The sequence below is a fragment of the Leuresthes tenuis genome, unplaced genomic scaffold, assembly GCF_036924035.1.
Source record: "Leuresthes tenuis unplaced genomic scaffold, fLeuTen1.0.hap1 SCAF_6, whole genome shotgun sequence".
NCBI lineage: Eukaryota > Metazoa > Chordata > Actinopteri > Atheriniformes > Atherinopsidae > Leuresthes > Leuresthes tenuis.
In genome coordinates this window covers 13,851,725-13,878,996 of record NW_027325360.1, presented here as the reverse complement: position 1 = coordinate 13,878,996, position 27,272 = coordinate 13,851,725, and the positions used below count along the sequence as shown (strand labels likewise).

At 40.3% G+C, this 27,272-nt stretch overlaps 1 protein-coding gene across 1 annotated transcript in view; it reads left to right on the top strand.

Annotated features, from left to right (window-relative positions):
- ipo11 (importin 11) overlaps positions 1-27,272 on the top strand; it is a 101,136-nt gene that overhangs the window by 23,129 nt on the left and 50,735 nt on the right. Inside the window, exons 8-17 of the mRNA XM_072387736.1 lie at positions 302-350; positions 2,703-2,773; positions 2,925-3,117; positions 4,492-4,644; positions 5,314-5,357; positions 7,244-7,334; positions 8,185-8,232; positions 11,592-11,697; positions 20,338-20,464; positions 27,146-27,179. Coding sequence (XP_072243837.1) covers positions 302-350; positions 2,703-2,773; positions 2,925-3,117; positions 4,492-4,644; positions 5,314-5,357; positions 7,244-7,334; positions 8,185-8,232; positions 11,592-11,697; positions 20,338-20,464; positions 27,146-27,179 — 916 coding nt within the window. The remainder of the gene's footprint in view (positions 1-301; positions 351-2,702; positions 2,774-2,924; positions 3,118-4,491; positions 4,645-5,313; positions 5,358-7,243; positions 7,335-8,184; positions 8,233-11,591; positions 11,698-20,337; positions 20,465-27,145; positions 27,180-27,272) is intronic.

The following is a 27,272-nucleotide window of genomic DNA, read 5'->3' as shown; positions in this document are numbered from 1 at the left end:
ATGTGATTAATGACTCTGCTATTGACCTCATGGCTGAACATTAATGCCAAATTAAGCAGATTGCACCTCCATCTATCATCTAATTTCTCATGCTAAGCCGCTGCTACACAAGGCTACAGAAAATTGATTCGCTTTCAAACTGCGGCACTTTTATTTATACTCTTGTGTACAGAGGGAAGTGTGCCCAGGCGCACATGCATACGTTTCTTGTTTGAGTACACCTGCTCCTGATTTATTCAACTGCTGAAATGTGGAAAAGATTCAACGGTATCTTACCGTCTCTTCGTGTTTTCCTTTTCAGGGTTTCCTGAATGCAGTGTTTGAAAGACTAAAACAGTTCTTGGAATGCTGTGAGTACTCGTCTCTTTGTCCTGAATCTTTTTCCGTGTTAGGCCTCCTCCCCTTTGATGAGCAAACAAACAAAGTGTCTCATGTAGTTAGTGCAGCAGACACTTGCTTAAGGAATCTAGGAAGGACTTTTAAGTATTCAGTCGAGGTCTTTGTAGTAGCTCTGCGTCACTCTCATTCAGAGTTATCCTTATGGAGCTTGCTTTTTTTTTTCTGATGCTAACGGAAAGACAACTTCAAAATCACTGCTGTCATCTAGAATCATGAAGCCTCATACCCGAGGAATGCCAGTTTTTGTAATTGTTAGCTCTTGAAAGAGCAGAGGCCTGTGCTGCAAAGCAAATTCAGCATATTTAAGTTTGATTTTGTTTTTCTAGCAGTACTAAGCCCAATAATTGCAGTAATATTAAGTGGTTAACTTGTAAGGTCGATGCATGTTTCTGATTTTATTTATCGGTATTCTTCACTGAGAATTTGTTTTGCAACAGATTACCAGTGTTAAATGTGTGAAGGCCAAGAGTGGCATATGCCTGAGATGAAGTTTTTATTGTGGTCGAAGCAGCAGCAGCAGCGTTGGTGTGACATAACGATATTCTGCATTGCCTTCCCTGTTCATATGTGCCACCTTTTGGCACCTGGAGCAAAAGAACTCCAATTAACTTTAGTAAACCGTTCCCTCAACTGAAATCATCTAAGAAAAAGATCCATGCACATTTCTACGATCTAAACCTAATGAGTATGAAATGACTCCCTAAGCTGAACTAGCAGCTCTTGTAATAGAAGAAAAAAAAAAGATTTGAGATATCAGCCACAACCATCGCTTCCAATAATCACCGAGCTGATGACTGGATGAATGGCGACAGAATCACGGCCCTGTTGGTATTTGGTGCCTGACAGATGGAGGAAACAGGACGGCAGCTCATAGCTGGACCTGTGTAAAGTATCAGCTCTTCACAGCTTGATGAGGTCAACGATTTAAACATCTGGTTGTAACAGTTAAGGTCACCTGTCTATTTTTCGATCCATCGCTCTACTATTGGAAACAGTTTGACTTGGATGACTTTGAGCAACATCGGCTAACACTACTGGATGTCACACACTTTTAAATGACGCTGACACAGTGTCAATAAAATGTAATTCACTCAAGATTTGCATAATGCTTGATCTGCACAGAATTGAAGTGTGGTGCCAGATAACATTATGCTAAGCACTTGCTGATAGACATTAAAGTGAAACAATAACCCTGCCTGTTCTGTATGATTTTATTGCTAATTTTTAACAACGGAGGTTAAATGGAAAGTAAACTACGTGGGACATCTTTATTGGCTCTACCATCACAAGAGAGTTTTATGGAGGAAGTGAGTCATTTCTTTTTAGTTCTCTATTATATATAGTAATGAGCTCACAGGACTATCACAACACGGTAAGATGAAGTGGGCATTTAAACTGAAGAAGGGGAAGTTTCCCCTTGTAAATCAAGGCAGATTAATAAGTTGAGGCCTCTCTCTGCCCTTCTTCTAATCTGCTGCAGCTACTGTCATAGACGCCTGGTAACTCTTTCAATTAAAAGCAACATTTTTCTGCTCTTTTCGTTGATCGGTTCAAGACTTTTGAGACAACGTATCTTTTTCTTTTGTTAATTAAGTTGCTGTTTCTTCTGTTTCAGTTAAATCCCGAAGGTCTCAAAGTTCCAGACTGCTTGACAGAGACCTTTCTTATTTAGGGTCCATCGACCTCTCGATTTAAACTTGTTTTCTGCCACGAAAAAGGCTCGATCAGCATGTATTTGCACACTTTAGACTCATATTGGCCCAGAATCTCTGTATCAGCTTTGAAAATTCCCTGTTTGCATGTATTTGAAAGAAAAAGCAATAAGTATATTTTTCACAGTTGCCCATAGCAGCACACTTGTTTCTTCTGCTTTGCACCCTCATACACAGCCGAGGTTCAACACCCCTAGAAGTTACACATTTGTTCCTCTTAGAAACTTTTAAGCTTCATTAGTCTTCATTTCTAAAAAGTGTGTCAGTTTTAATGATCCTGGCGTGAGTGTATTATTGCTCATAACTCTGAATTATTTGCCTTATTCGAAGTGCTTCTTCTTTTTTTGGAAAACGACGGCCGGTGGAAGTGGCGAAGAGTCTAGTTGGTGATGTTGTGTTTTTATTAAAAACATGAAAAGCTTTTTTATTTCTCCCCCTGAAAGTAAGAACATTATTCACTCAGAGTTGAATTCGATAAATAGGTCAATTTTGTGTTTCCAAACTAAGCCAATTGCTCGAGGATGTGTTTAGGTATGGTCAGTATGTTGCTCCTGTTAAGTAAGCAGGCCGTGTGGTTGCTGTTTGTTTCAGGTCGCCAGGTTGGTCCAGAAAGCACCTGCAGAGAAAAGCTGGAAAAGACCATCATTCTGTACACTAAAGTTGTGAGTTCACTCTTATAACCGCATAATAATTGAGAGGTATGCGTTGCACAAAGACTTGTCTGACTAATTGTAGTTTCTACCTCTAACTTTATTTTTCTCTCTTTCTATATGTGTGTCCTTTCTGTACTTCTCTTTAATTGCTTCCATGTAGTTGTTAGATTTCCTGGAGTGTCATCCGTGTGCATTTATACCCCTAATCCAGCGCTCCCTTGAATTTGCTGTTAGCTACGTGTTTACACCTGCCGGAGAGGGAGTGACCTTTGAGCGCTTCATTGTTCAGTGCATGAACCTCATCAAGATGATTGTAAAGAATGATGCCTACAAACCTGCCAAGAACATTGATGGTAAGATATCAAAGCATTGGAAGAGAGAGGAGGCTGACTAAAGGACACTGACGAGATGAACACGTGGATTTAGAAAGGCACGATGGAAGAGCAATGCAATTCCAGGTGTTGATATGTAAGAAGATAGAAATGAAAGCTGGACAATCAAATCTGAATTTTGGCTCTGATTTCGAGGACAGTCGACAGTGTGACCAGTTCTTCAAAGTGTTTTGAAGAATAGCTCCTTTGTCACTGTTCCTCGTGTTTATTTCAAGCTGCCAGAGAGGCCTCCAGCACTTCGTTAGCTATGGAGCACAGCACTTGGCATTTGTTTATGTTTATGCATTTAGCAGACGCTTTTATCCAAAGCGACTTACAGATAGGCAGATAGGGTAAGGGGGTCTTGCCCAAGGACCCCTACTGGAGAATGTACCTTTCATGCAGGGGATTTGAACCCAGATCTCCCACATGAAAGGTGGCAATAATACCACTACACTATCCAGTCCATATGTTCTGTGAGTCAGTACAGTTTCTGGTGGGCCTTATTGAACGTTACTCAACAAAGCAATCATTTTACCGAGCCTCACGTTTGCACTGCTTGCTTCAGTGTCCCAGTTTCTTCAGATTTGCTTTCCTGTGGACAGAAAAACAGGATCGTGAGTTGCAGGGTCATGTCGAAAAGGAGACATTTCAGTACCTGCTGTAGGAAATCAAACCGATCAGATTTACTTTTGCTTTTAAACACAGATTCCTTCTTTTAATTGAGTCCTCTTATTGTTGAAGTTACATTCATATTTAGGAATCCGATTCACGAAAGATACTTTGCTCTGTTTTTTTTTTTTTTTTTTTTTTTTTTTTTTTACGATTGCTGTCATTTCCACCCATGGGTGGATGTTCTGTTTCACGGTTGGAGAGAAACAACAAACAAAAATGTTCAAAAGGGAATGTTGAAGGGGACGCTGTTGATTCAATAGTTTCATCATAATTCAGTGTGCTCCTCTCTCCTGTGGTGTCATTTTAAGCCTCCGGTTTTCTCCCTGGCTCTGATCTTTCCACCTGTCTCACAGAATCTGAAGTGAAGTGTTTCTCTTAGAACAGACCTGAGGTGTTTTTCACTCCGAGCACACTATAGCACAACATTATGGCAGATGCCTTTTTTTAGTTTTTCCAATTCTAAATGTGAAAGGCCTCCATACCTCAGGACACGAGTCTGTCGTCGGTTTAGGATGTGATTTCCACCTTTGATTCTGCCGTAAATTAGATGTAAAGCAGCGAGGGGCTGGAAACTCCAGACAAAAGAAAAGAGTAGAAAATATCTCTATATATAGCTGTTAGATTAACGGTCTCCTTTTTTCCTTACCTTTTTCCTTTTCCTTTCATTGGTATTCCCTTCAGACAGTAAACCGGAGAGTCTGGAGGCTCACAAGATCAAGACTGCGTTCTTCACTCACCCCACGCTGACAGAGATTGGACGCCGGCTTGTCTCACACTACTTCCTTCTTACAGAGGAAGAGCTGGCAATGTGGGAGGAGGATCCTGAGAGCTTTGGTAATAGCTCGGGGTCTAAGACGCATGCTGAATCCACATATCTTACCGAGTTTGAGGACTTTTGAGGACAGGCATGTCCAGAACTGTGAGAATGATCTAGTGGGATAGTTTGTGAAGTAAACAGCAGGACTTTTGCTGCAGAACAACAGAATCTCTGATCCGTGGATGCGATGATATGCAGCATATATTAAGTATGTTAACTGGCCGGTGTCTAAAGCAATGGACCCCCTAAACCTTAAAGGAAGAACACCTCAGCCTCTTTTTTTTTAGTTTTCTATAAAGTTTGAGTCATCTTCTGGACTATTAAGAATCTAGACCGATATAAAGCAATGGAGCATTTCATTGTGTACCATTAACAAACATTCAAATGTGGTTTTTTTACGGTGCTTTTTAAAAGAGCACCATGAAAAGGATGACAGGCGAAAGAACTTTTGTGTTGTAACTCTCTGCAGCAGTTTAGGTCTCAGCAACAGATTTTTATTTTCCTTAAAACCCGTAGCTCTCCAAGAGCCGTCGAGTAATTTAGATAACGAAAAATTTGAAGCCTGAAAGGCTCGATGTTGTATGTGCAGAGTCAGACAGAACCACAGGCAGCATGCACAGTGTTTTACTCTGCTGTAACCTCCAGACTGGCATTTTCTAATGGGTAAACTTCTCATTTTGATCTAGCTGTTGAAGAAACTGGTGGGGACTCCTGGAAATACAGTCTACGAGTAAGTAAAGACAACACTGCACAAATACACACACACACATTGTTTAATCTTTACATTAAGCCATAGAGAAACTAAATATCTGACACAGTTTATTGGTTTATGTCTTAAGTACCCAGTGATGATGTATATACGCAGTGTTTTTCTGTACTCTGTTTATTGCACATCAGAAAAGGATCATAAATGACATCACATAAACCCTAGAGCAGTATACTTTTTGAAGAGGAATGTTTCTGAAATCCAGTCACCTTTAATATTGGAATGAATAAAAATCTTTCCTTTGAAGGCAGAATATTCCAGAGAAAAACAGCAACACATTGATTCATACTAAAGCAGTTCATCATACTTAAGAGGCACAGAAAGTATGTGTTTGTATATTTATCTGCAGACATTTCCCTCTGCTTGTATTTGTCTCGTTTCCTCTGATTTCTCGGTGTGTTTACAGTGTGATAATCTGAAATCGGCAGAACACGTTGTGTTCCTTAACGTTTAATCTCGACAGCACTTTGAAGTTGTCTGGTGACTGGCCGAAAACATAATTTAATGTGTTCTGAATTTTCTAACATCCAAAGCGCTGCGTTATGTGGTGGCACTAACACTATTGTATACATTAAAGCATGATAAATCAGCTGGTGGTGCCTGGAGCTTCGTAGCTTGTCTCTTTGGCTAAGTCTAGCTCGTCGGCAGAGGCTTATCTTTAGCTTTCTGCTGACATAATCTCTCATCCATGTTCTCCCCCCCCCCCCCCCTGTCTACTCATCAATTCTCCTTCCTTCCTGGTGTGTGTTGTGTCCCACAGCACTCACTTTATTCATTTCAGATGACAAACGTCTGCCTCGCTGTAAAGCTTTGTTTCATGGACCCTCGAGGTCTGGTTAAAGTTTTGATTAATTTAAAGCGGACTGCTGCAGACGTGAAGTGGGATTGCAATCAATGATAACTTATTTAATAGTCAGTTCCGTTGCTATTTTGAATCAGATGTAGAAAACTGTTATTGGTTTATTCTTTTGTCCTTTCAACTGTTCCCTTTCTGTGGGTGAGCATGTGGGTGGTTTTTGGTAACATATAAAGGTGCAAACAACACCTGTCTGATTATTTTGTAAAAGGTTTAAGAGGTTTTTTAACAGCAAAGTGTTCTTGTTTCACAACAAACAATCTGACTCTGTGCTGAGAATTTTAATGAAAGTTTCTGATGCCACGCTTAAACATCTCGGAGATTAATTTTTAATTTGAACTCTCGCAGTGTTTATACTCCCCCCAATTTAGTTTGTATGGGCAAAATCCTTTCTTTAGGGAGCCGGTCCCTTTTCTCACGAGTGCATTTCATCCTTTCGACCTTTGTGTTGGCACATTTTAATTTTCAGGGTGGTTCGTAGATGAAACGTTATCTCCCCACCAGTCTGTCTGGTGCAGATATTTGACTTGGTCCTGTTCTCATAAAGCTGGATTAAGTTTTCACAGCGGATAGATTATACGGACACGCTGTCATATGTCACTGATGCTGTGGTGCATTTATTGTGTATTCACAAACTTGCACAGCCCGTGTCATATTTATTGGACCTTTTTCTTTGTTATGGATTTTTTTTTTTCTGTGTGTATGTGTCAGCTAAAACCAATAAGTGGACGACTTTAAGCGAACCAAGTGTCTGATGAACAAAGGCACACAAATCCCCTGATAGCGGACTATTGATTTGTATTTTTTTCCTTATTGAACTGGGAATGCATTGTTTTTGTGATGCCTCCTGGAAAGTACTGACGTCACCTTCTCTGGAGACCACCCGCTAACACCGAGTGGCCGACAAAACCACAGGTGGCTGCTAAAAATGTGGAGTTTGGATGCTTGCCAGTGAACTGTCTGTTTGTGTCTTCTGCTCCATTTCTCTCCTTAGCCTTGTACAGAGGTATTGTTCCTGGATATCTTCCACAACTACAGCCAGACCTTGACCCCAGTGCTGCTGGAGATGGTACAGAATCTGCAGGGTCAGTGAAATGTCAAATCTATTTGACATTATTTTCTTTTAATTTGAAACACGTCAGTAACCAGTTGCTTTGGCACACATTTAAATGCAGTTTTAAATCCACAGATTAGCCTGTTGTCATTTGATGTCATTTGTGGTGCTGAGGAGCCTCACCCTAACCCAATAGTATCAGTTTTTTTTGGTGATATTCGATCTGAATTCTTCTTTTTTTTTTTCTTTTTAATAAATTCTACAACTGGGAGAACGGTAGAAACTTAAAATGGCAGAACATGTAGCCTTTTTTATGCCAGTTTAAGTAGTCTCAGTATCTGTAGCAGGCAATCCATAATCTTGACAGTACTGTGAAAGTCCCTGGAGATTCCCACCACACCTGTCACACACACACACACACACACACTGCTGCCAGGCCTCATGGGAAAAATGGCGTGTAGCTCCCGTTCTGTTGCTGAGTCAGTGGTGCCATTGCTCACAGTGGTGGATCACAGGGGTCTGCTTCTGCCCGGGTCTCTTAAGCTGCTTTCCTTTTCAAGTGACAGAGTGGAAATTGAAAAAAAAAAAAATATCGCCAGATTGAGTGATTGTGCTGTTGAAAGAACGCATCTATTGATCTGTGAAGTCTGAGTGCAAAACAAAGACTAAGAGAGGGGGGAGAGGCCAAGATGGTAAAACAACTTGGGCATGATTGATATAGTTTCTGCTGAGTTATGATCCTGTGGTCACAGGGTCTATTAGATTCTACACATCTCTTGAACAGTGTTTGCGTTGAAAGATTATGGCTCAAACTCATATCCTGAATATCCTGTCTATTTTGGCACTGAAATGACATCCAGTGTGTGTTTGTGTCCTTCCAGGTCCAAGTAATGTGGAGGATCCTGTCCAGTTGCTGATGAAGGATGCAGGTCAGTCAAAAGTCTACCTTCTCCTTTTGGTTTAAGAATGGCTGTTGTTGGTAATTTTTGGTATAATAATTAGATACTGTTGAAGCTAAACTTTATAGAATATTATCAACTAACAGTGATGTTTTTTTTTTCTGTTGAATTCTTTTTAAATCATAATTACGGACGATTCAAATAAATGGATGATGGCGTTGAGGGAACATAAAAGAATAGTCCCATGAAAATCCAAAATGTAGCGATGGATTGCTGTTTTGAATCTTATCTGTTCTTTTTATTTTTTTATACTGATCTCACACCCACTCAGCTTCCCATGTTCATTGGAATTATTTAGTCTCCTGCTGTTTCCTCACCTTTCTCTGCCTCCTTTTAGTATTTTTAAGTCTTTGGGAGGCCAGTGCTTCAACGAAGGTGATTTAATAGTATTCACACCTGAACTGTTTTGCGTTATGAAGGCCTCTGTTAGCTTCGTGCCTGCTGAGATCTCAGCATTGTTTTCAAAGTGTTGATTAAACAACGGAAAGCTCTGGTATGATGTAACCGTGCTGTGAGAAAGTAGATCAGGAGCCAAAGACAAATTTGATGAGGGCAGGCAGCCTTCCTTCCCTGCTTCCTTACTTCCTTCCATTCATCCATTCATCCACTAATCCATCCATACATTCAACTTGATGGGACAGCTTCAATCAATTTTTCTTGGACCACACTCCTCATGAAAAAGATGACGTTTACATACACAGTTTAGATGAAGTGTTGCAAATAAGTTACAAATGAATGAATGTAGTTCACACTACATCTGTCATATGTATTATGCAAGACAGCATCTGTATTGTCTACAAAGTTGCCTCCATTAACTTAGACTCCATTAACTTAGACTCCATAGTTGACAAATGCTGAGAGTGGCAGTCAAACAATAGGCGCATTCCCACTGTAGGAACCTTTTGCAGTTCCTATAACGTTTTCAGGAACCCTTTTTTCGCACATTCGGACATACAGGAGCTAGGGACCAGGGCTCCCAGTTCCTATAACCATTTTAGCTCCTTCTCCGAGGCAGGGTCTTTTCTGGGTTCCATAGGAACACACATGACGTAGGTGTTTGTTGGTTGGGAGCTACGCACCTTGTCTGAAACGTTTACTCATACAACACGGACACAACCGGCGCATGTTTAATAAGTTAAACTTAAGTTTAGGGGCTGGATAGTGTAGTGGTATGATTGCCACCTTCCATGTGGGAGACCTGGGTTCAAATCCCCTGTATGACAGGTACTACTACCTCCAGTAGGGGTCCTTAGGCAAGACCCCCTTATCCTACCTGCCTATCTGTAAGTCGCTTTCGATAAAAGCGTCTGCTAAATGCATAAACATATAACATATAAGTCGTCTCCTTTGTCTGCGGCGCTCTGCTCTCCTTCTTTCCTTCGTGAAACGAAGAAGTATTGCCTGCTGCTCGATTCTTCGTCTCCTGACTCTCGCTGTGTGCTCTTCCAGCCTCGATCTCAGACGCTGATGTGATCGTCCATGATTAATTTTACCGTCATGCAGACCAAGAACACGGTGGCCTCCTCGCTCTCCTTATTAGCTTCTTGGTGGTGTTGTTTTCTTCTCTCCTTACTTTTTTCGCGGGTTTTGTTTTGTTGTTGAGTGTGGCGCTAAAGTAACACGTCTTTGTATTAGTCGAATGCGGCTAATATAAACTAATCTGTTCCAGCTTTGATGCGGTGGTAAGATGCGGCCCTTGTGACGGCCTGCTGTTGTAGGAATAAAATCCGAGCTGGGGGCGTGTGTTAAGCCTCGTGTTCAAACGTTTTTCTGTGGCTACATTTCCTCAACGTGACGGCATCACAGCTAATTATTATACAGTCATGACACTTTATAAATGTCTATATAAATGTCAATTTTGAGGGACTAAATGAGAGAAAGGGAGCCCGTTCTCAGTTTTGGCCCCGTCCCAGATTTCTTTTCAATTGTGAAGTATTAGGTTTTTCCAATGTGGTGTTTTTTGATTTGGCTGATGAATACATATTATTCCTTGGAATTACAGCTGATGTGAAGCTATTGCACAGTCACCTTAGTCAAGAAGTGTTGTTGTAGACATCCATGGGGTGTGTATAGTTTTAGTGGCCCCGGTATCAGTCCCTGCTTTGTCATTTTAATGCTGCTGGGACAGTAGCACTTACTTCCAGTGAGAAAGTAGATTCAAGCACTTAATCTGAGATGCTTTTTATTAAAAGAAAAAAAAAAGAACTGCACAATTCAACACAATTTTCGGGAGGCACAAAACTGTTGCTGTGATATAGGGCAAGTGATAATTAGACTGTTTCCCAGGGGCATGTAAAGTGGTCTGTACCCAAAAAAAAATGGTACGGTGTGAAAATGAGACAAAATGGCACAATTTAAGTGCTAATATTGAACTGATGATGGTGTGGGGATCAACACATTAAGAACTTCCTCTGGAGGAATGCTATTTATAACTTTCAGTTTCCCCATCAGTTTTATTTATCTATGAGAAGAAAATCCCCAGTCTTTGTCATAAGGACTAATACGGTTTTTGTAATAAGGACTAACACAGATGCGACTGATGGATATTGATCCTTTCTGCCCTTCATCCACCTATCCATCTTCATCTCATGTTAAATGAGAGAAGATATGAGGTGTAGCTGCTCCTGTAACCTTTTGAATTATCACACTGAGACATACCAGCATTGTTTCATAGCTGTCGCTTGTTTGCTCTGCTTTTTGCCTCACTCCCATTGGCACACACCAACAGTAACATCCCATTTTAGTTTTGCCCACTGCTTGGCCGAGCATATTACCAGTGAAATAAAGTAATTTACAAAGTCTGTTCCTTTCCTATTAAACAGTCTCCCTTATGAGATTTATTTTTCCACCCCTCACTATATGCTCCTCATAGCAAGTAATAAATACTCTTGAAATAAAAAATGATAGCATGCAAAGATTATTTCTGTTTATTCTTCACATAAGGTCATTTATTCTCTATAAATTCTTATTTCTTTTTCACTAAAAAAGAAGCTTTAAATGTCATTACTCTGCAATGTGGATTGAATACAGAGCTAGAACAGATTTAGTGCACGGTGAAGCCCATATTTAAAGACTGTACACACACATTTAAGAAAGTTAAACACTGAAATAATATCTGATAAGTTGTGCATTGGGATCGAATATTATGCCCTTATATTATGTTCCTTGTTAAAAGGAACAGGTGCATCTCTTTTTGGTTCAACTCACAAATGAGATTGTAGGTTTTTTTGTCTGCCGTACAAAAGGCGTAATGTTTCCGGTCTTATTGTGAACCATTGGGATAAGTTCATGTCGGTTTTCTGATAGTGTTTTTTTTTTCTCCTTTGCAGTTTACAATGCGGTCGGACTGGCAGCTTATGAACTGTTTGACAATGTGGACTTTGACCAGTGGTTCAAGAATCAGCTTCTCGGAGAACTGCAAGTCAACCATCACAGGTATGGTGTTGGAAGCGACGCAGTTCTTTTTGTGCAGTTCAAACACTCAAATGAGTTTTTGGTTACTCTGTAATAGACTGCCTTCACTCACAGCGGTTCTTTCAATGTAAGTTAAAAAGAACAAGTACAGGTTTCAGGGCAAATCCCTTATGGCCTCAGAAATGACCACAGAGTTGAGTCATTTCCCCCCTAATAGAGTCATTAAAAAAAAAGCCACATTTTATATTGTATTCTATGATTTTAATTTTGCACCATTTGGTTGAAATGGATTGTGAAATGTGGAGCAATTAATTTTTGATAGCCGTGTATTTTGCTTTATGCAAGCTCAATTTCATTCATTAGTAGCATCTGATAAGTTGCAGAGTTTAATGTTCCTTCCAGTATAACTGAAGTTAATCGACTATTAACCTCTCCCCAGCCACTGATTGCAGCCAGTAGTAACCAACTGATACATGGAGTTAGCTCCTGTCAGGCCACATTAACTGCTGTTTATATTTAGATGTTCATTCTACAAGTAGCGGCCAAACATATGACAGCATCAGCATTCGTGCAGGAAGAACAAGATTAAACAAACAGTGGGCTGCCAGATGAATACGATGAAATGTGTCGGAAAAGAGTGGCCAAAGGGGATGTGACGTGATAGAAATGAAGAACAAAGACATGCCCTGTACACTCGGACCCCAAAGCAATCAAAAGAAAAAGCCTGCGGCACTCAGAAGGTCGGTCCCTCAGGTTAGCGCTGACATCACTGATGACACAGTGTCCCGACACCCACGTATAGTGCAGGTGTGAATGAATCCTTCACTTTTACCTGATGCTTTCATACTTTCTCTGAAGGTTCAGCTCCACCACTGTTTTGCCTTTGATTGTTTGAAAATGTACTTTTCTGTCTATTTGAACAAATGGAACATGTGCCAACAAATGAAAATCTACAGTGTGGGTAAGAATCCCTTAGGGTAGGGTTGCTGGAATTATACGTCCTGAGAAGTGGGATCCTGAAATAACCCAAAAGAGCAAAAGGCAATGTGATGCAGCCAAATGCTTCGCTCCGTTGCTATGTTTTGATCTTTTTTATAAATTCAGAATTCGTGCACTAATACAAAGACGTGCACATGAAATCTGATCCTTTGGTAAATGATGAAAGTGAAATTTGTAGAGTGTACAGAAAAATGTAAAGAAGTCGGAAACATTTCTATGCATGCTCAAAAAAGCTGCCACACGCTTCTTTTTTATTTCTAATCTTATGGCTCACCAAAGCAGTGGCAGAGTGGATTTCAATTCAGAGTTTGCTCTGAATTAAAATGGAAAAATAAACTTGATGTTGAGCCGTTTTTTACAAAAAAACCCCGCATTTCCAGTGTTGATGGCAAAAGAATGTAGCAGCCCGACTGTAATTCCTTGTGTCCGCTGTTTGCTCTAATCTCCTCATGGAAGTTTTGATCGCGATTAAAAGGACTCTGGCTTTCTCCTTAAATGTCAAATAATGCATTCATAACCCACAGAAGTACTCTCAGATGTTAACTTATTATATATGCTACAGATAATATTCAGATTAAACAACAGATGTGTTCTGTAGGAGGCTTCATCAGCTCTGCTGTAATACGGACAAGTGCAGAAGATCATTCCCACCCAACTCATTAACCTTTTACAATGCCTGTGTGTGAGGACAGGGGTTCCCTTTTAAGATTAACTTTATATACTTTTTATTTGTTACATTACACCTTCACAGATAGTAGATTGTTTTAATTCACACTGGAACTATTTAAGATTTCCTTTCAGATTACTATTTGAATCATTTACAAGGGTAGTGGAGTTGTATGTTAAGGCTGAGGTTAGGTTCAGAAATGATGGCTGACAAACTTTTTTGATTTTCCATTTAAAGCTGTTTATCAGCAGAGAAAATTTAGATGCAGTGTTTATATTAAAATGCGGGAACGTTTTGGGTTTGCTCTTCTTTAGCGTTAAAATTGAGTTCTTCTTGTTCATGCGCTTGTTTTACATCATGTCGTGATTAAATTGCCCGCTTCTCAAAACCCTTTTAAGCCAGGACTGACGTGCCTTTTGTTGAGCGTTGGAATCCTTTGTTGTAAGCACAAAGGTGGAATGGGCAAAAGTTGATACGCTGCAGATATCCCTCAGAGATGGGATTGGATGTGGTTGGAGGAATTGAAATGGCCCGTGTGCAAGGATGAGTCAGACATGGTGGGACACATCACCCAGCTGATTCCAATTCTCAGTGGAGCACATCACAAACGAGTAGAAACTGTAGTGGAAATTTAAAGTCTGTGGAGCTATCGCATAGAGAATTCAACTTTACTTGACAGAGATGGACAATTGCCATTAGCAATCTCATCACAGTTAAGTCACTCTGTGTAAAATTGTCTGTCACAAAGTGGTTAAAGTAATCACTAGGCCCATTAGTCTGGACTTCTTTGACCATTTTTTTTTTAATCTACAACCAATTATTAGCAGACATATCTTGCTGCACTTTAACACCCAGTTGTTTTCCTCCTGCTTCAGCCCTTAAACTTTCTTTATATTTACTGCACTTTTACTGTGGACCTATATATTCTATTCTGTGGATCTGATGGCATTTTTTATAGATACTCAGTGATAGAGGCACACATTTGAAATATTTGACACACTGGTGGTGCCTTTCCTTTTGTATCAGTTACCAACCATGCGGTCATAAATTCCCCAAGGTTATTTCTGGCTGTTTGATAACTGCATTCAAGTTCATTTTGCACATCTTTGTGTGGATGAATACTGGGGATTTATGATTACTCACTTATGATTTATGATTACTCTCTGGGTTTGTTTTGTTTAAACCATTATGTTGCTTTATTTCTATTTAAGTAATGTATCTTTATTTGTACTTTGTGTTTGTACTGTGGTAATAGTAATGCCAGAAAAAACATAGTCGCTACGCAATGGAAATATTTCCCCCATTGGGCAAAATCTCCCGAGAAGGACACCACCTTTTTGGGCATCTGCCAGAAGCAAGCGAGTTGGCAGATTTTCTGGTAGACTCATTTGCCTGGTGGATAGCAGAACAGTTGCAGCTGCTCCACTGTAGGCCTTCCTTGGCCCTCCTGGGAGTCAGCATTTGATACAGCATGCTGTATTTCAATTTTCATTTTTTATTTTTCCATTTTTTACCCGCACGCATCAAACAAACGTAAAATAACATTAAAAGTACTATGCCTAGTGGTCTGAACTAACCCGCTCTCACACCTGTAACTTTCTTTTGCTTCTGAGCTCATAAAATCTGTGCCAGCCGCCATGCTGTCTGTCTCCTCGGGAAGGATATCCTTGAGGCCTTATTGATTTTTGTCATCCCTATCACTTCCAGCTCTGAATAAATTTATGGGTCATTTTGTGCGATTTGGTGATCTCGCCAGACCTCACTTATCTCCATCCAGCTAAACATCTGCTAGTGCGATAACAGAAGCTCTGCATGTCTTGCCATATTTATAATTTTATAAAACGTTCTTACAGCAAATCGCCCAGAATTGCAGTCATAAGTCATCTTTAAATGTGATGCCAAGCAGCATTTTTGGCAATGTGTTGAAGTTAATGGAATGCAAATAAATAGGTTTATGACTGGTCATGTCTAACTGCTGCATCAGCAGGGAAAAAGAGAGAAAGCTGTTATTGGTTGTGATTCTTCTGGGATTTATGGGCCATCACTTCCCACACAGACCTTGAATCAGACCGCCACACATTGTAACGGACTCTTGTACCTGCATCAGAAGCATCAGATGACTTAAGCTTGCTGTGTAGCTCTGATGTAGGCAGGTTGGTTGATGCCCACGGGTCCGTTTCACAAAGCAGGTTTAGTGAAAACTCTTGAGTTTATAAACCCTGAAATGAGGGAAATTCTGAGTTTTCCGTTTCAGAAAGGGAGGCAACTCAAACCAGATAAAGATGGGTAACTCTAGCCTGTTTCAGAGAGAGAGGTAACTTAAGCTCTCAGCCAGTTACCGTAGTAACAGACTCTATGAGCCTAACCTGGTCGGGACCAGGTTTTTCTCAATAAACCTCGAGTTTCTTTCTGTCTCCGCCCTCTTTCAGCCACACACACCATTTGATTACCTCATTCATTCAGTCAGCAGGCGAGTTTTGGTGCAGCCTCGTTCTTTTAGTTCTAGAAGTCCATTAGGCACAGTAGGAGGTGACTTTTTTCACCGACATGACATGTCCTTTTGACAATGATCCCGTGGAGATTTAGCAGCTAAATGAAATGAATGAATAGGCTACCATTCAAGCAGTTTTCCCCTGTAATATGATTGTGATTGCGAAGGACTATATTTAAACTTGTGCACTGACCCGAGCAGCAATGTTCTCCCACGCCGTCTCCCTCTCTTTTGCAGCTGCAGCGGTGTTACACTTCTTTCTAAAAACTTGTTGAAACTTGCCGTATGAGATGCATTAAGATTTCCAAATTCGAGGTTGGTGAAAAACGTAGCCCTCCTCTTTCCTGTTGCCATGGTGACTCGTCAAATCGGGGCTCCATTGATGCTGGCTTTTTATAGTTGTGGTGCACGCGCTTAACTCAAGGCGAAACTACTCAGAGTTGACTAAACTACCTCCAATCAGCGTTTCTGGAACCGGAAACTCTATCTAAGAGTAGATCAACTCAGAGTTCAGGATTAGCCTCAGAGTTTGTTGAACCCGCTTTGTCAAACAGACCCCAGGTGTCTCCATACTGCACTGTATGATGAAGCAAAGAAAAATAAATGCTCTCAGCATTCTCTCATGTTTACTCCATACTGATCAGTTCTCAGCAGTGTGCTGCTCAGTTAAGTCTGACTTCAAATGTCTGCGATGAACACGCATCAGTAAACAGTGTGTAGAGGAAAGGACTTGAAATGAGTTTGCTGCAATAGCTTCGGTTCCACAATGGTTTGTTTCTTAATTCATTCCCCCCCCGAGGTGTCTCACAAATGCAATGCTTTCTGTTGTTGTTGATACAACTGACACAAACCAGAAGCTATTTAGCGCATGTGTGCTGTCAAAGTGAGTAAGTCCTTCATGTTCACATTAAAGTCAGGTGGAAGTCACCTGTATTTGTGCTTATAAACCTTCAAATATGACCTGTACTGAATTTGAATTGAATAAGACATGAACAGTGTGTCTGGCTTCGTGAACATAACCTAAGAAATGGTTTTTTCCTGTTGATTTAAATCTGAATTTCAAGTTTCATCACACTAACTCACTTGCAGGTCACTTAGATGTGAGATCAGCATCATGTACAGTAGTACATTACCCCAAGAGCTAACTCCATGAGTAACTTCATTATGATGTTATGGGACCATGGTTTAAATAGGAGAATGCCTGCAAGTTCGCACTTTTCATGGTGGTAATAAATCTCTCCAATTGCTCTTTACGTCAGGTGTCACTAAGTTTCTCTATCATACTATTTACAGCTATGGAATGTACATCTGTCAGGGTATTGTTCTTAACTGTTCAAGCCTGGTGTTTGAGCCTCAGGCAGACTGAATTAGTTGCCTCCATTGGGTGCTACACAAACAGGCTGTCTGCAGTTGCACTTGCACACTCCTTAGCACTCTTTGATTTTGACGTGCTGACATTCTTTTCTCATCTTCCCTGCCAAAGCCATAACCGTTATAACTGCGATGAATGATCATGCCTGAGTGCTTACGGCTCAGAGATGGCAAGCCATCTCGAAGTGCACACGCACACAAACTCACACGCTCAGAGAAAGCTCACAAATGATTATAGTTATTCAGTTATACCGCTACATGGATCAATTACACAAGCCATCTTTGATTAGCCAATAGGAATGAAAGCTGGTTAAATGCGTGTTGTCCATCGTTCTAGTGTCAGGACACAAAAGTCTGCAAAGAACACTTTGGATTTTTGACATCCTCTTTTGTGACTTGACCTTTTCGTCTTGGAGGAATCGCTCCTCTGGGTGACCTGAACATCTGTAAAATGAGTCTTTTTAGTTTTTTATTTATTATTCCCTTATTGCTACAATTTGACATGATTTTTTCCCCCCACTTCATCCTCTTAAAACATGCAGTAGCTGAGTTTGTTGATGGTGACATAAAAACCTATGATACCTATGTTGTCACCAAATCTTTACGTCCCCTTTAAATCTGCTTTTGACTCAATGCAAAAGATAAACTAAATGTTTTGTGTGCAGCTGTGAGACTCTACATACCTTCATGCTTAGCGCTCGTGGTCTTCACTAAGGATCTGGATTTGCATTTCCAATACATTGAAACAAGTCTTCCTATCTAAGTGTGTGCACAGCATTCCCACTACCTGATCTACACTGTATTACACCAGACTCCATAGAGTAGAAGGAAAGGTCATCCTGTTGAGGATCGTGTGAGGCTGGGATTCTGCTCTGTGTGTCGCCCAGTTTTTGGCCACGGCTGCCCATTGTTCTTATCAGAACGATGTGCAGGGTTCCTTACAGATCTCTGAAGTCACGGAGGACGGCAGGTTTCCTGCGGGTGAGTCATGTCCGACCTTTGACTGACAGCCAAAGCCCTGTCAGTCTGCACCTCCATCTGCTTTTCTATTCTCTGCTTCCATTTGTCACTGCGCTGTAACGAGCTGCAGCGGTAGTCACTCCAGGTGAAGCAGATATTCTGTCTGACAGTCATTCGCTTGGATATTTATAGAGGTGAAAATGTTTGTCATTTCAGCAGATGCAACGACTGAATAATAATTTGGGTCCAAGGAGAACCCAGTGTTTCTACTGTCCTCAGCATGCATTCTCTTTTCTTGTCAGTGGAGTCCGTGGCAGCTCCTGGAGCTGCATGGTACAAGCTTACCGCATTTAACACTCTGACTGCGGACAGTCTCCTTTTTCCTGTCATTAAGTAAATCAAACACTACTGTAGCTTCAAAACAGATGCATTTACACATGTAATGTTTTTAGCCATATTCCTGAGTTGACCTAATGTTGGAGTAGGATTCCACTAGAGAGACACAATATTAAGCAGATACTCCGACATATTCTCAGCACATTTGTTTCCCCGATCTTTCCCAGAATTTGAACGGTTGATCTTTTGAGCAACGCAACTCAGCAAAAACGTTATTATATGTAGACTTGATTTTCAAAACCATTCATTAGTTGCATCAGTCCAACTAGTGGAGAAGCCACAAAACATTGCATGATGTCGTATATTTGAAACATTTTAATTTATGGAGGAAAATGGTAAATAAGAGAAAGTGCCCTTTGTCAACCTAAATGATGGGGATTTTTTTTTTATTATTCTTATTCTTTACAGGTCACAATTTCCAAGTCCCCACCGAAAAGTCTATCTGGCCAACGAAGTTCACTGCATAAGGCCAAAGTACATTTTTCCTCATAGTTTAAAGACACATTTTTGATATTTTCAGTTCAAGTTGCCGTGGTGATTGTGGAAGTTCTTGCCGCCATCTTTGCTGGTTGCGGGCATATTTGTGTCAATGTTCCTTTACATTGGATTAAAGCGCATTGCTTTAAACCTTCACACATTTTTAAAAAGATATGTTTGACGCCACATTCATGACGCACAAGTAAAATATGAATTATTAGTTAAAGCGAACAGTGTAAACTGTCACTGGGTCAGGCATTTGCCACCACCTAAATAAAAAAAAAAAGTGCCATACTTTGCTTTTAAAGTGATGAGAAATGAAGTCTAAATGTCATATAGATTAATGTTGTTGGTTGTTTTCATAGACATTTTAGCCTTTAAAAGCAGAAGGTTTTTAATACATGCTCGTACCCTCTTACACAGAGCATTATATCAGGTGCCATCTCCAAACCCTGAGTCATGCTGCTGTTTGATATCTTCTGTCTAGTTGCCCAGACTTTGGTCTCTTCACATGACGTTGATGTTTGGGATATTTGACAAGAAGCCAGGATGAGTGTTATCTCCCTTCCTTCATCCTCCCATCCCTCCACTCCCTCATTTCTGTGAAGGTGGTTCCTCGACACAGTTTTTTTTTCTGCGGATACTTAAAGGACAGATGCTTGGGGACAGTTGCGCAAAACAAGAGTTGAAAAACCGTCAGTGCCTGACATGCAGTGCAGGGCAATTTAATTCACATCAGCCCCAGTGGGCCTCTGAACCCTCTGACTTTCTAACAAGACTATTTCTTTTACTTAGTCTCTACTCGGTGGTTTCATTGTCCCTCTAGCTTTATTTGCTTTGTGGTCATGCATTCATTTAAACAGGTATACATCAGTCCCTAAGCACTTACCTTGCTTTTTTGAACTTGGTTTACTCGCTGGGTTATGTTTTAAGATGGCATCTTCAAAAGATCCCCCGCTTCGGTCCTAAATCTCCTTTATGCCACTCCATCCTCCTCTCTCTAATGGTGATGTGCACATTAATTCTTCAATATGCATAGCCACAGAGTGGCCAACATTAGACATAGTGAAGGAACTTTATATATTTAACTGATGGACTGTAAATATATGGCTTATTTCCTCAGATGATACAGATCTCATTTTGAAGTTAATAGTATGCTACTACAGTATGTCTTTCTTTAATAGATTCAATAATCCAGCATGCTGGTTAGGATTATTTAGGTGAAGAGTGCAGGGATATTTGCACATAACGGAACTCACTTCTTTGTTTTCTTTCTTTTTTTTTCACTCCTTTCCGTCAGGTACAAGTTGATACGCAGACGAGTCATCTGGCTGATAGGACAATGGATCTCTGTCAAGTTCAAATCTGACCTTCGACCTTTACTCTACGAGGTTATCCTGAACCTCATGCAGGACCCGGACCTGGTGGTAAGGCAGCGGCAGACCTTTCTTGTTCTTTCTGTCTGTTTACTTTAAAAAGTTAAAGTAAGGTCAGCTACACAAACAGATTTCTGCTTTAAGTTGTAGAACCATTCCCGTTATGTCGCCAACTTCCTAGACACATCTTAAGGAGAGCCGTGATACAGTATGATTGTCATCCTTCTTCTTCTCAGCTTATCAACCCAGAAAAATCCTAAAGTCCCCTAAAGTTTAATGTTTCTTCAAAAGATACCTTTATATCTGTTGTTATGCTGCTCCACAGTACAATTACATGACGCTACTGAGTTTTGTACCTGACAAGGGAAGTTTGTATGCATGCTTTTTGAACCAATTGGATCAAATAGTCTATGATAAGATTTTTGTTTCAATTCACTGTTGTGTTTGAGGGTCAGAGCTTTGAGAAAGGTTTTTTTTTTTTTTTTTTGCAGTCCTTGTGCTAAGTACAAACTACATAATCTGATCATATTGCAATTTCTCCACCGGTGTAAAAGATGACGCATAGGTGCACGCCGATAGCAGTTTGTTTGGCTTTCAGCAGGCTGAGTGGTGTAGAGGTGGTGTGTTTATCTGGATCACTACCTTAAGAAGTGAACGCCCTTGTAGTCAGGCCCATGCTAACACCATGCTCCACCATGGAATGAGATATGCAATCGACCTATCATTTGTGCAGCTCTGACATTATTCATTTCATGACTCTAATAGTGATTTATGTATGGTGCATTATTGTTTTGGGTTCATACATGTAGGAGAGGCACACAGGGCACTTGCAATGCAAAATAGTCTAATTGAATCTATAGCGCCCTACGTTTGCGAGCTAGATGACATTTCCATTAGACCTGGTGCCATCTGCTACTACAGATGCCAATTTAATGAAAATGAATGTCACTTCTCCACAAGATGACCATCATCATACACATATGGTATCGTATACATGGCTCATTTTGAAGTGTGTTAAATTTTCTTGTCATTTATTTCCTCAAAACATTTATTTTTTCCCCTGCCGTTCATGATTGTTGGACATATTTGAATTTGACAGATATTCCAACACTGTCATTTTCTTTATGGTAATTTATGGCTTTCAGAGGTTTTCCTTCACACAAGCTTACTTTTGCATCACTGACCAGCTCACCGATCCTCATGTGGCTCCTGACCAATAATGCCTCAGCCAGCTCCAAGGCAGGATGAATTATTGATCATAAACTTTTAATGAGGCTTAATGGAGAAACTACTCTCTAGCACCCAGTCCAATTAATCATTAATGTTGCTATTATGTGGTCCATGAGAGTTAATAGCCCAAGATAACACTTGCATTTAGTAACTGACAGGAGTCTTCCAGATTTACTCCTACAAGGATGCTTCAGCTCAGTCACATTCACCAGGACGTCTTGTTGTAAAGTTTTTTGCTGAATGAGTAACCAGGGACAACGGCATCAGTTGACCTCATCCGTGCAGGCTTGTTTTTTTCCCCCCATTTTTGCCTCTACAGTATAATCTGCTCGCATGACCGGTCTCGTCCATGTGATTTTATGTTTGTTGAGGAGAAAAGTCTGGAATGGTAGATGTATAAGCTGCAGCACATTTGCAACTTTGTTGTTTTCAAGAGATGCAAAATGGCTAAAAAGTGTGTTTCTAAATTGTTGTAAAGATCTGTTTTTTTTGGACATATGATGACTGTACTGTTCAGTTTGAGACTTATACAAACTTATGGTTTTTGTGTCATAGAAACCGTTTCATTTCTTTAATTCTTTCCTCGTCAACAAGCTCCTTGTTTTACAATCAATCAGTGGCGTTATTAAGAGGAATTGGACGTCACAGGTGCCCGTTGCTCGCCTTTTGTTCTCTTGAATAGTTGTTAAGTTAGCTGACATTTTGACTGTGTGTCCTATTCCTGCTCACTTTTTTTCCTTCTCGATATTGTTGAAGGGCTTTGAGGTATTTCTTAAAGGGATCAGTGTTTCATGATTATAATCCCTCTAATAAAGTGTTTTTGATGTCTGCACAGCAAACGCAACATCCTTACAGGCCTCAGTTTTAAATCACAGATCATTACTGGGATTAATTAAGATTAAAACTCGGCAGTAAGAAGAGAATGTGGAGTTGGAGGGAAATGTAATGCGCTTTTCTTAAAATACCCATGTTGTATCTAGTAGTCTTTTTTTTTCTTTCCCCTCACCAAATGTAAGTACTTATCTGCAGTAGTTCAGTTAGTGTATCTAAGACAGACAAGTAAATAAGGAAGAAATTGAAAACATTTGTGAGGTAACATGCAGACAGCTTGATAGGATGTAGCTCATTATATTTTATATTGCCAAAAGTATTCCCTCATCTGCCTTTTCACACATATGAACTTAAGTGACATCACATTAAATCCATAGGGTATAATATGAAGCCGGCCCACCCTTTGCAGCTATAACAGCTTAAACTATTCTGGGCAAGCTTTCCACAAGGTGTAGGAGTGCGTTTATAGGAATTTTTGACCATTCTTCCAGAATGACATTTGTAAGGTCAGACACTGATGAGAAGGCCTGGCTCACAGTCTCCGCTCTAATTCATCCTCAAGGTGTTCCATCAGGTTGAGGTCAGGACTCTGTGCAAGTTCTTCCACACCGAACTGGCTCATCCATGTCTTTATGGACCTTGCTTTGTGCACTGGTGCACAGTCATGTTGGGACAGGAAGGGACCATCCTCAAACTGTTTCCACAAAGCTGGGAGCATGAAATAGTCCAAAATCTCTTGGTATGCTGAAGCAGTCAGAATTCCTTTCACTGGAACTAAGGGGCCAAGCCCAGCTCCTGAAAAACAACCCCACACCATAATCCTCCCTCCACCAAACTTTACACTTGGCACAATGCAGTCAGACAAGAACCCAGACTCGTCCATCAGATTGCCAGATGGAGAAGTGTGATTCATCCCTCCAGAGAATGCATCTCCACTGCTCTAGAGTCCAATGGCGGTGTGCTTTACACCACTGCATCTGACGCTTTGCATTGCACTTGGTGACGTGTGGCTTGGATGCAGCTGCTCGGCCATGGAAACCCATTCCATGAAGCTCTCTATGCACTGTTCTTGATCTAATCTGAAGGCCACATGAAGTTTGGAGGTCTGCAGCCATAGACTCTGCAGAAAGTTGGCGACCTCTGCACACTATGCACTTCACTGACAGTTGACTGTTGAATATCTAGTTGTGTGGAAATTTCACGACTGGACTTGTTGCACAGGTGGCATCCGATCACGGTACCACACTGGAATTCACTGAGCTCCTGAGTGTGACCCGATCTTTCACATATGTTTGTAGAAGCAGTCTGCATGTTGAGGTGCTTTAATTTATACACCTGTGGCCACGGAAGTGATTGGAACACCTGAATTTAATTATGAGTGAATTATGAGTGAATACTTTTGGCAATATAGTGTATGTTTATATTTGGCAACTTCTTTCAAAGAGTAGCCCAGTTAAATATTTTCAACAGATTCACAAAATCTGTTATCTATGTGAATAATTCACAAAGTCTAATTTATTCTGCTTGATTTAAAGTTGGTTAATCTTTTAATTGTTCACATTTTGACAAAAAAAAACCTTATCGGAGCTCGTATTTTGACTGAGTAACTGTCAGATTCTAGTCTGTTCTATTTGCCTATTTCATCAGGCATTACATCAAACTCAGTTCTTGCCAGTGCCTTCTTCGACACACACCGTTCATTGCTTGGTTTTGTATTCAGCAACATTTTTTTTAAAGTAAGTTATTATTTCTGTTTATATTTTTAACATGAAATACATTTTGAGTTCTTGTGATTGGAGCACACAAACCAGTAGTCTGTTTTAAACTAATTAGGTTTTAAATGTTTTGTTATTCGGTCTACAGTTAGACTGAATCTTTTTGTATTTAAGATGTGATGCCCTGCCAAGCTGCAGTTATCTTCTGAGAGTATATGAAATTATGAGACATTACTAATAAATAGCATACTCAATGCAAAAGAGTTACTCAGATCTATCATCATTCATTACTTTCTTTAAAGTATTAGTATTATTGGTATTTATGTAAATACATGTTTAAAGGAATTATAGTTTGACTGTATAACACTGCAAGTTGAATTAAGGTTATGGGCATGCTCTTTTTTTTAAATGGGCAGTGTTATGGGTCCCTTTGCTGTCAGTACTTGTTAAACGCAGACTATTCACTGCTGTAAATGTCATCAACTACGCAGTGGTGATTCTGCAGCAGTGGCAGGTCTGTGGTAAAAGAACGAGGAGTTGTTTTTTTTGTGAGCTTTCCTGTTTAAATGTGTCAGTTCATAGTTTGGGGAATACAGATGCATATGTGATCTTGATATTAGTTTGACAAGGTGACTTTCACATCAACGGACTAGTTATTCTCTTGTCACCCACCGCCTGCATACTTTAGAAATCAGCCTCAGAGGATGGCTGTGTTTAGAGGGAATCTCTGCAGTGCATTTTCTATCAGCCTACAAAAGATAACCTTAGAGTAAGGTAGGCTGCTGTAGCTCAGGAGGTGGGGTGGTCTGCTTTCATTTGGAATGTTGCTGGGTTGATTCAAAACTTGGGCAAAAATAACGAACCCCTCATTGTTGCACTTTGTGCATCTTAGTATTAAGTTGTTTTGGATAAAGGGCTTAGCGCAGTTCTCTGTTAGCTCCCTGTTGGTGCCTTGCAAATGCACGTCTACATGTTTTAGCATTTTGCTGCTGCTTTGAGACAGTGGCATAAACACGTGGAATAATCTGAACCATATGCTGCTCTTGGTTGTATCGGTTCTCTTGTTGTTTCTTTGTGTTTGCTCTGCTATGGGAGAGACTAAAGTAAAAGATCTGCAAGGTGAATGTGAAAATAATTCGGTTTGTCTGGTGTGGCTGTTCTTTGAGCTTTTCCCCTGTGCTTCTTTGTGATGTTTGGCGCATTGTACTTTTTGTTGTGCAATCGATTGTTGTCGGCCGCTTCCCGGCTCTAGAAGGCTTGAGATGATTTTTTTAAGCAATTAGTATTGGCCTGAGAGCGGCACAGACAGCGAAAACAAAAGCTGTTTTCTTTTATCTCCAGCCTTGTGACCAGCAAAGATACAAAAGTTTGAGGACCTTTAGAAAAGACCAGGGTATGACTCATACTATTAAAAGATTAAAGGAATATTTTACTTTAAGTAACACGGACCAAAAACATTCATTGATTAAGTTGGGCTTAACAACTTAGTTACGAGCCTGTAAATTGAGAAAATACGACTTCCTCGTTGAAATGTTCCCTGTATGAATGATCAGATCCAGAAAAACAACTTCCAGGTAACTTTGAAATTAGAAGGTTGAGACCCGGTCCACGTAACGCCTGGAGAGGGCAGAGACTTCAAACACCAGAGGGCCTGAACTCAACCAACACAGTTACATAATCAGATGAACAGAAATAAGGTGAATAGATGGATATGGACCTACCTTGAATACTTACATACTTGAAACTATCTGTATTTTTCTATCGGAGTATTCCATATTTCATGAGAAAATATTGCTCTAGCCCAATGAGATGGTCCTGGATACAGGACCATATGGGATCAGTGGGATTAACAACTGCAGATGTCTCCGCCCGGTGAAGGATGACATTCACTTTCATCAGAACTGGAAACAATCAATGACCCGGGTGCAGCAAGTTGCACGTGTTATTTCCAATATTAGAGACATTATCCATGAGGAAGCCGGGCTGAAAAAGGGCCAAACTGGCTTTCTACTTAGCTGATAGTATACAGATGTGTGAGGTCAACAGCTGCACTGACAAGCAGTAGTTGAAGGGTGAGTGGTGTCCGGAAGAAACTTATAATCAAGTTTATTGACACTTATGAAGCAGCATGCAGTTTGGATGTTAAAGTTACATACAAATCAAATAACTTTGGTGTGAAATTACACTGCACAGACTTTCATATATTGCCTATTATAACAATATTCTCCAACACTGCATCCCCTGAGAAACAGGAATTTTGTTCTTGAAGGGATCTGCAGTAATGGAGCTCTCAGCTCCTTATCTCTTATCTTTCTCTGGACCCACTTCCCCTCTTTAATAACCTCTCTGCCATCTGACTCTGCCGGATCACACTGGTGGTGCATAAAAGATGATCTGCTGCCTCTTTTTAAAAATCACATCGTTATGTGAAGGTTTTGTCTCTCTGAGGCTGCAATTTAACCCCTTAAGAGAACACCTCACCTTTAGAGCTGAAGCAGTATGATTTTTTTCTGTTAATGTTGATAAATGTATAGGTCATACTTTACAATAAAAGCCTTTTTTTTTTTTTAAAACCTGGTTTATGCGATGGTTTTATGTAATATTCTTCTATTTTTCAGCATCTGAGAAATAAAGCTTTTAGTTGAGATCGACTGCCCTGTCCAGGTTTTCAGAAAGCCCTCAGGTTTAAGGAGGCTGTCTTCAAATAAGGCTTAAGTTTTAGAATAGATTACAAGATGTGCCTTAGGTCTGCATCGGTCTGGGGAAGTTGAATTATGTTCTTTGTGTTTGGTTGCATTTAGTCAGTTTTTCGAGGTTCAGCTCACCATACACTCAAGCCACAAGCCTAGGATGACTTTTTCCTCTGCACCTTTGATTGCTGTTAGTATTGGAAGAGCGACTGTGTGGAGTTTGGCTTTTTTACGATGAGCTGAATTATTTTCTCTGTTCCTCACAGGTGCGGATTGAGACAGCTACCACCCTCAAACTGAATATCCTTCCCATACTTGCACTGTTTTTCAGAAGGGGATAAACTTCTGTGTCAAACAAACTGATCCTGCTCATTTAACATGTTCCTGGCAGCA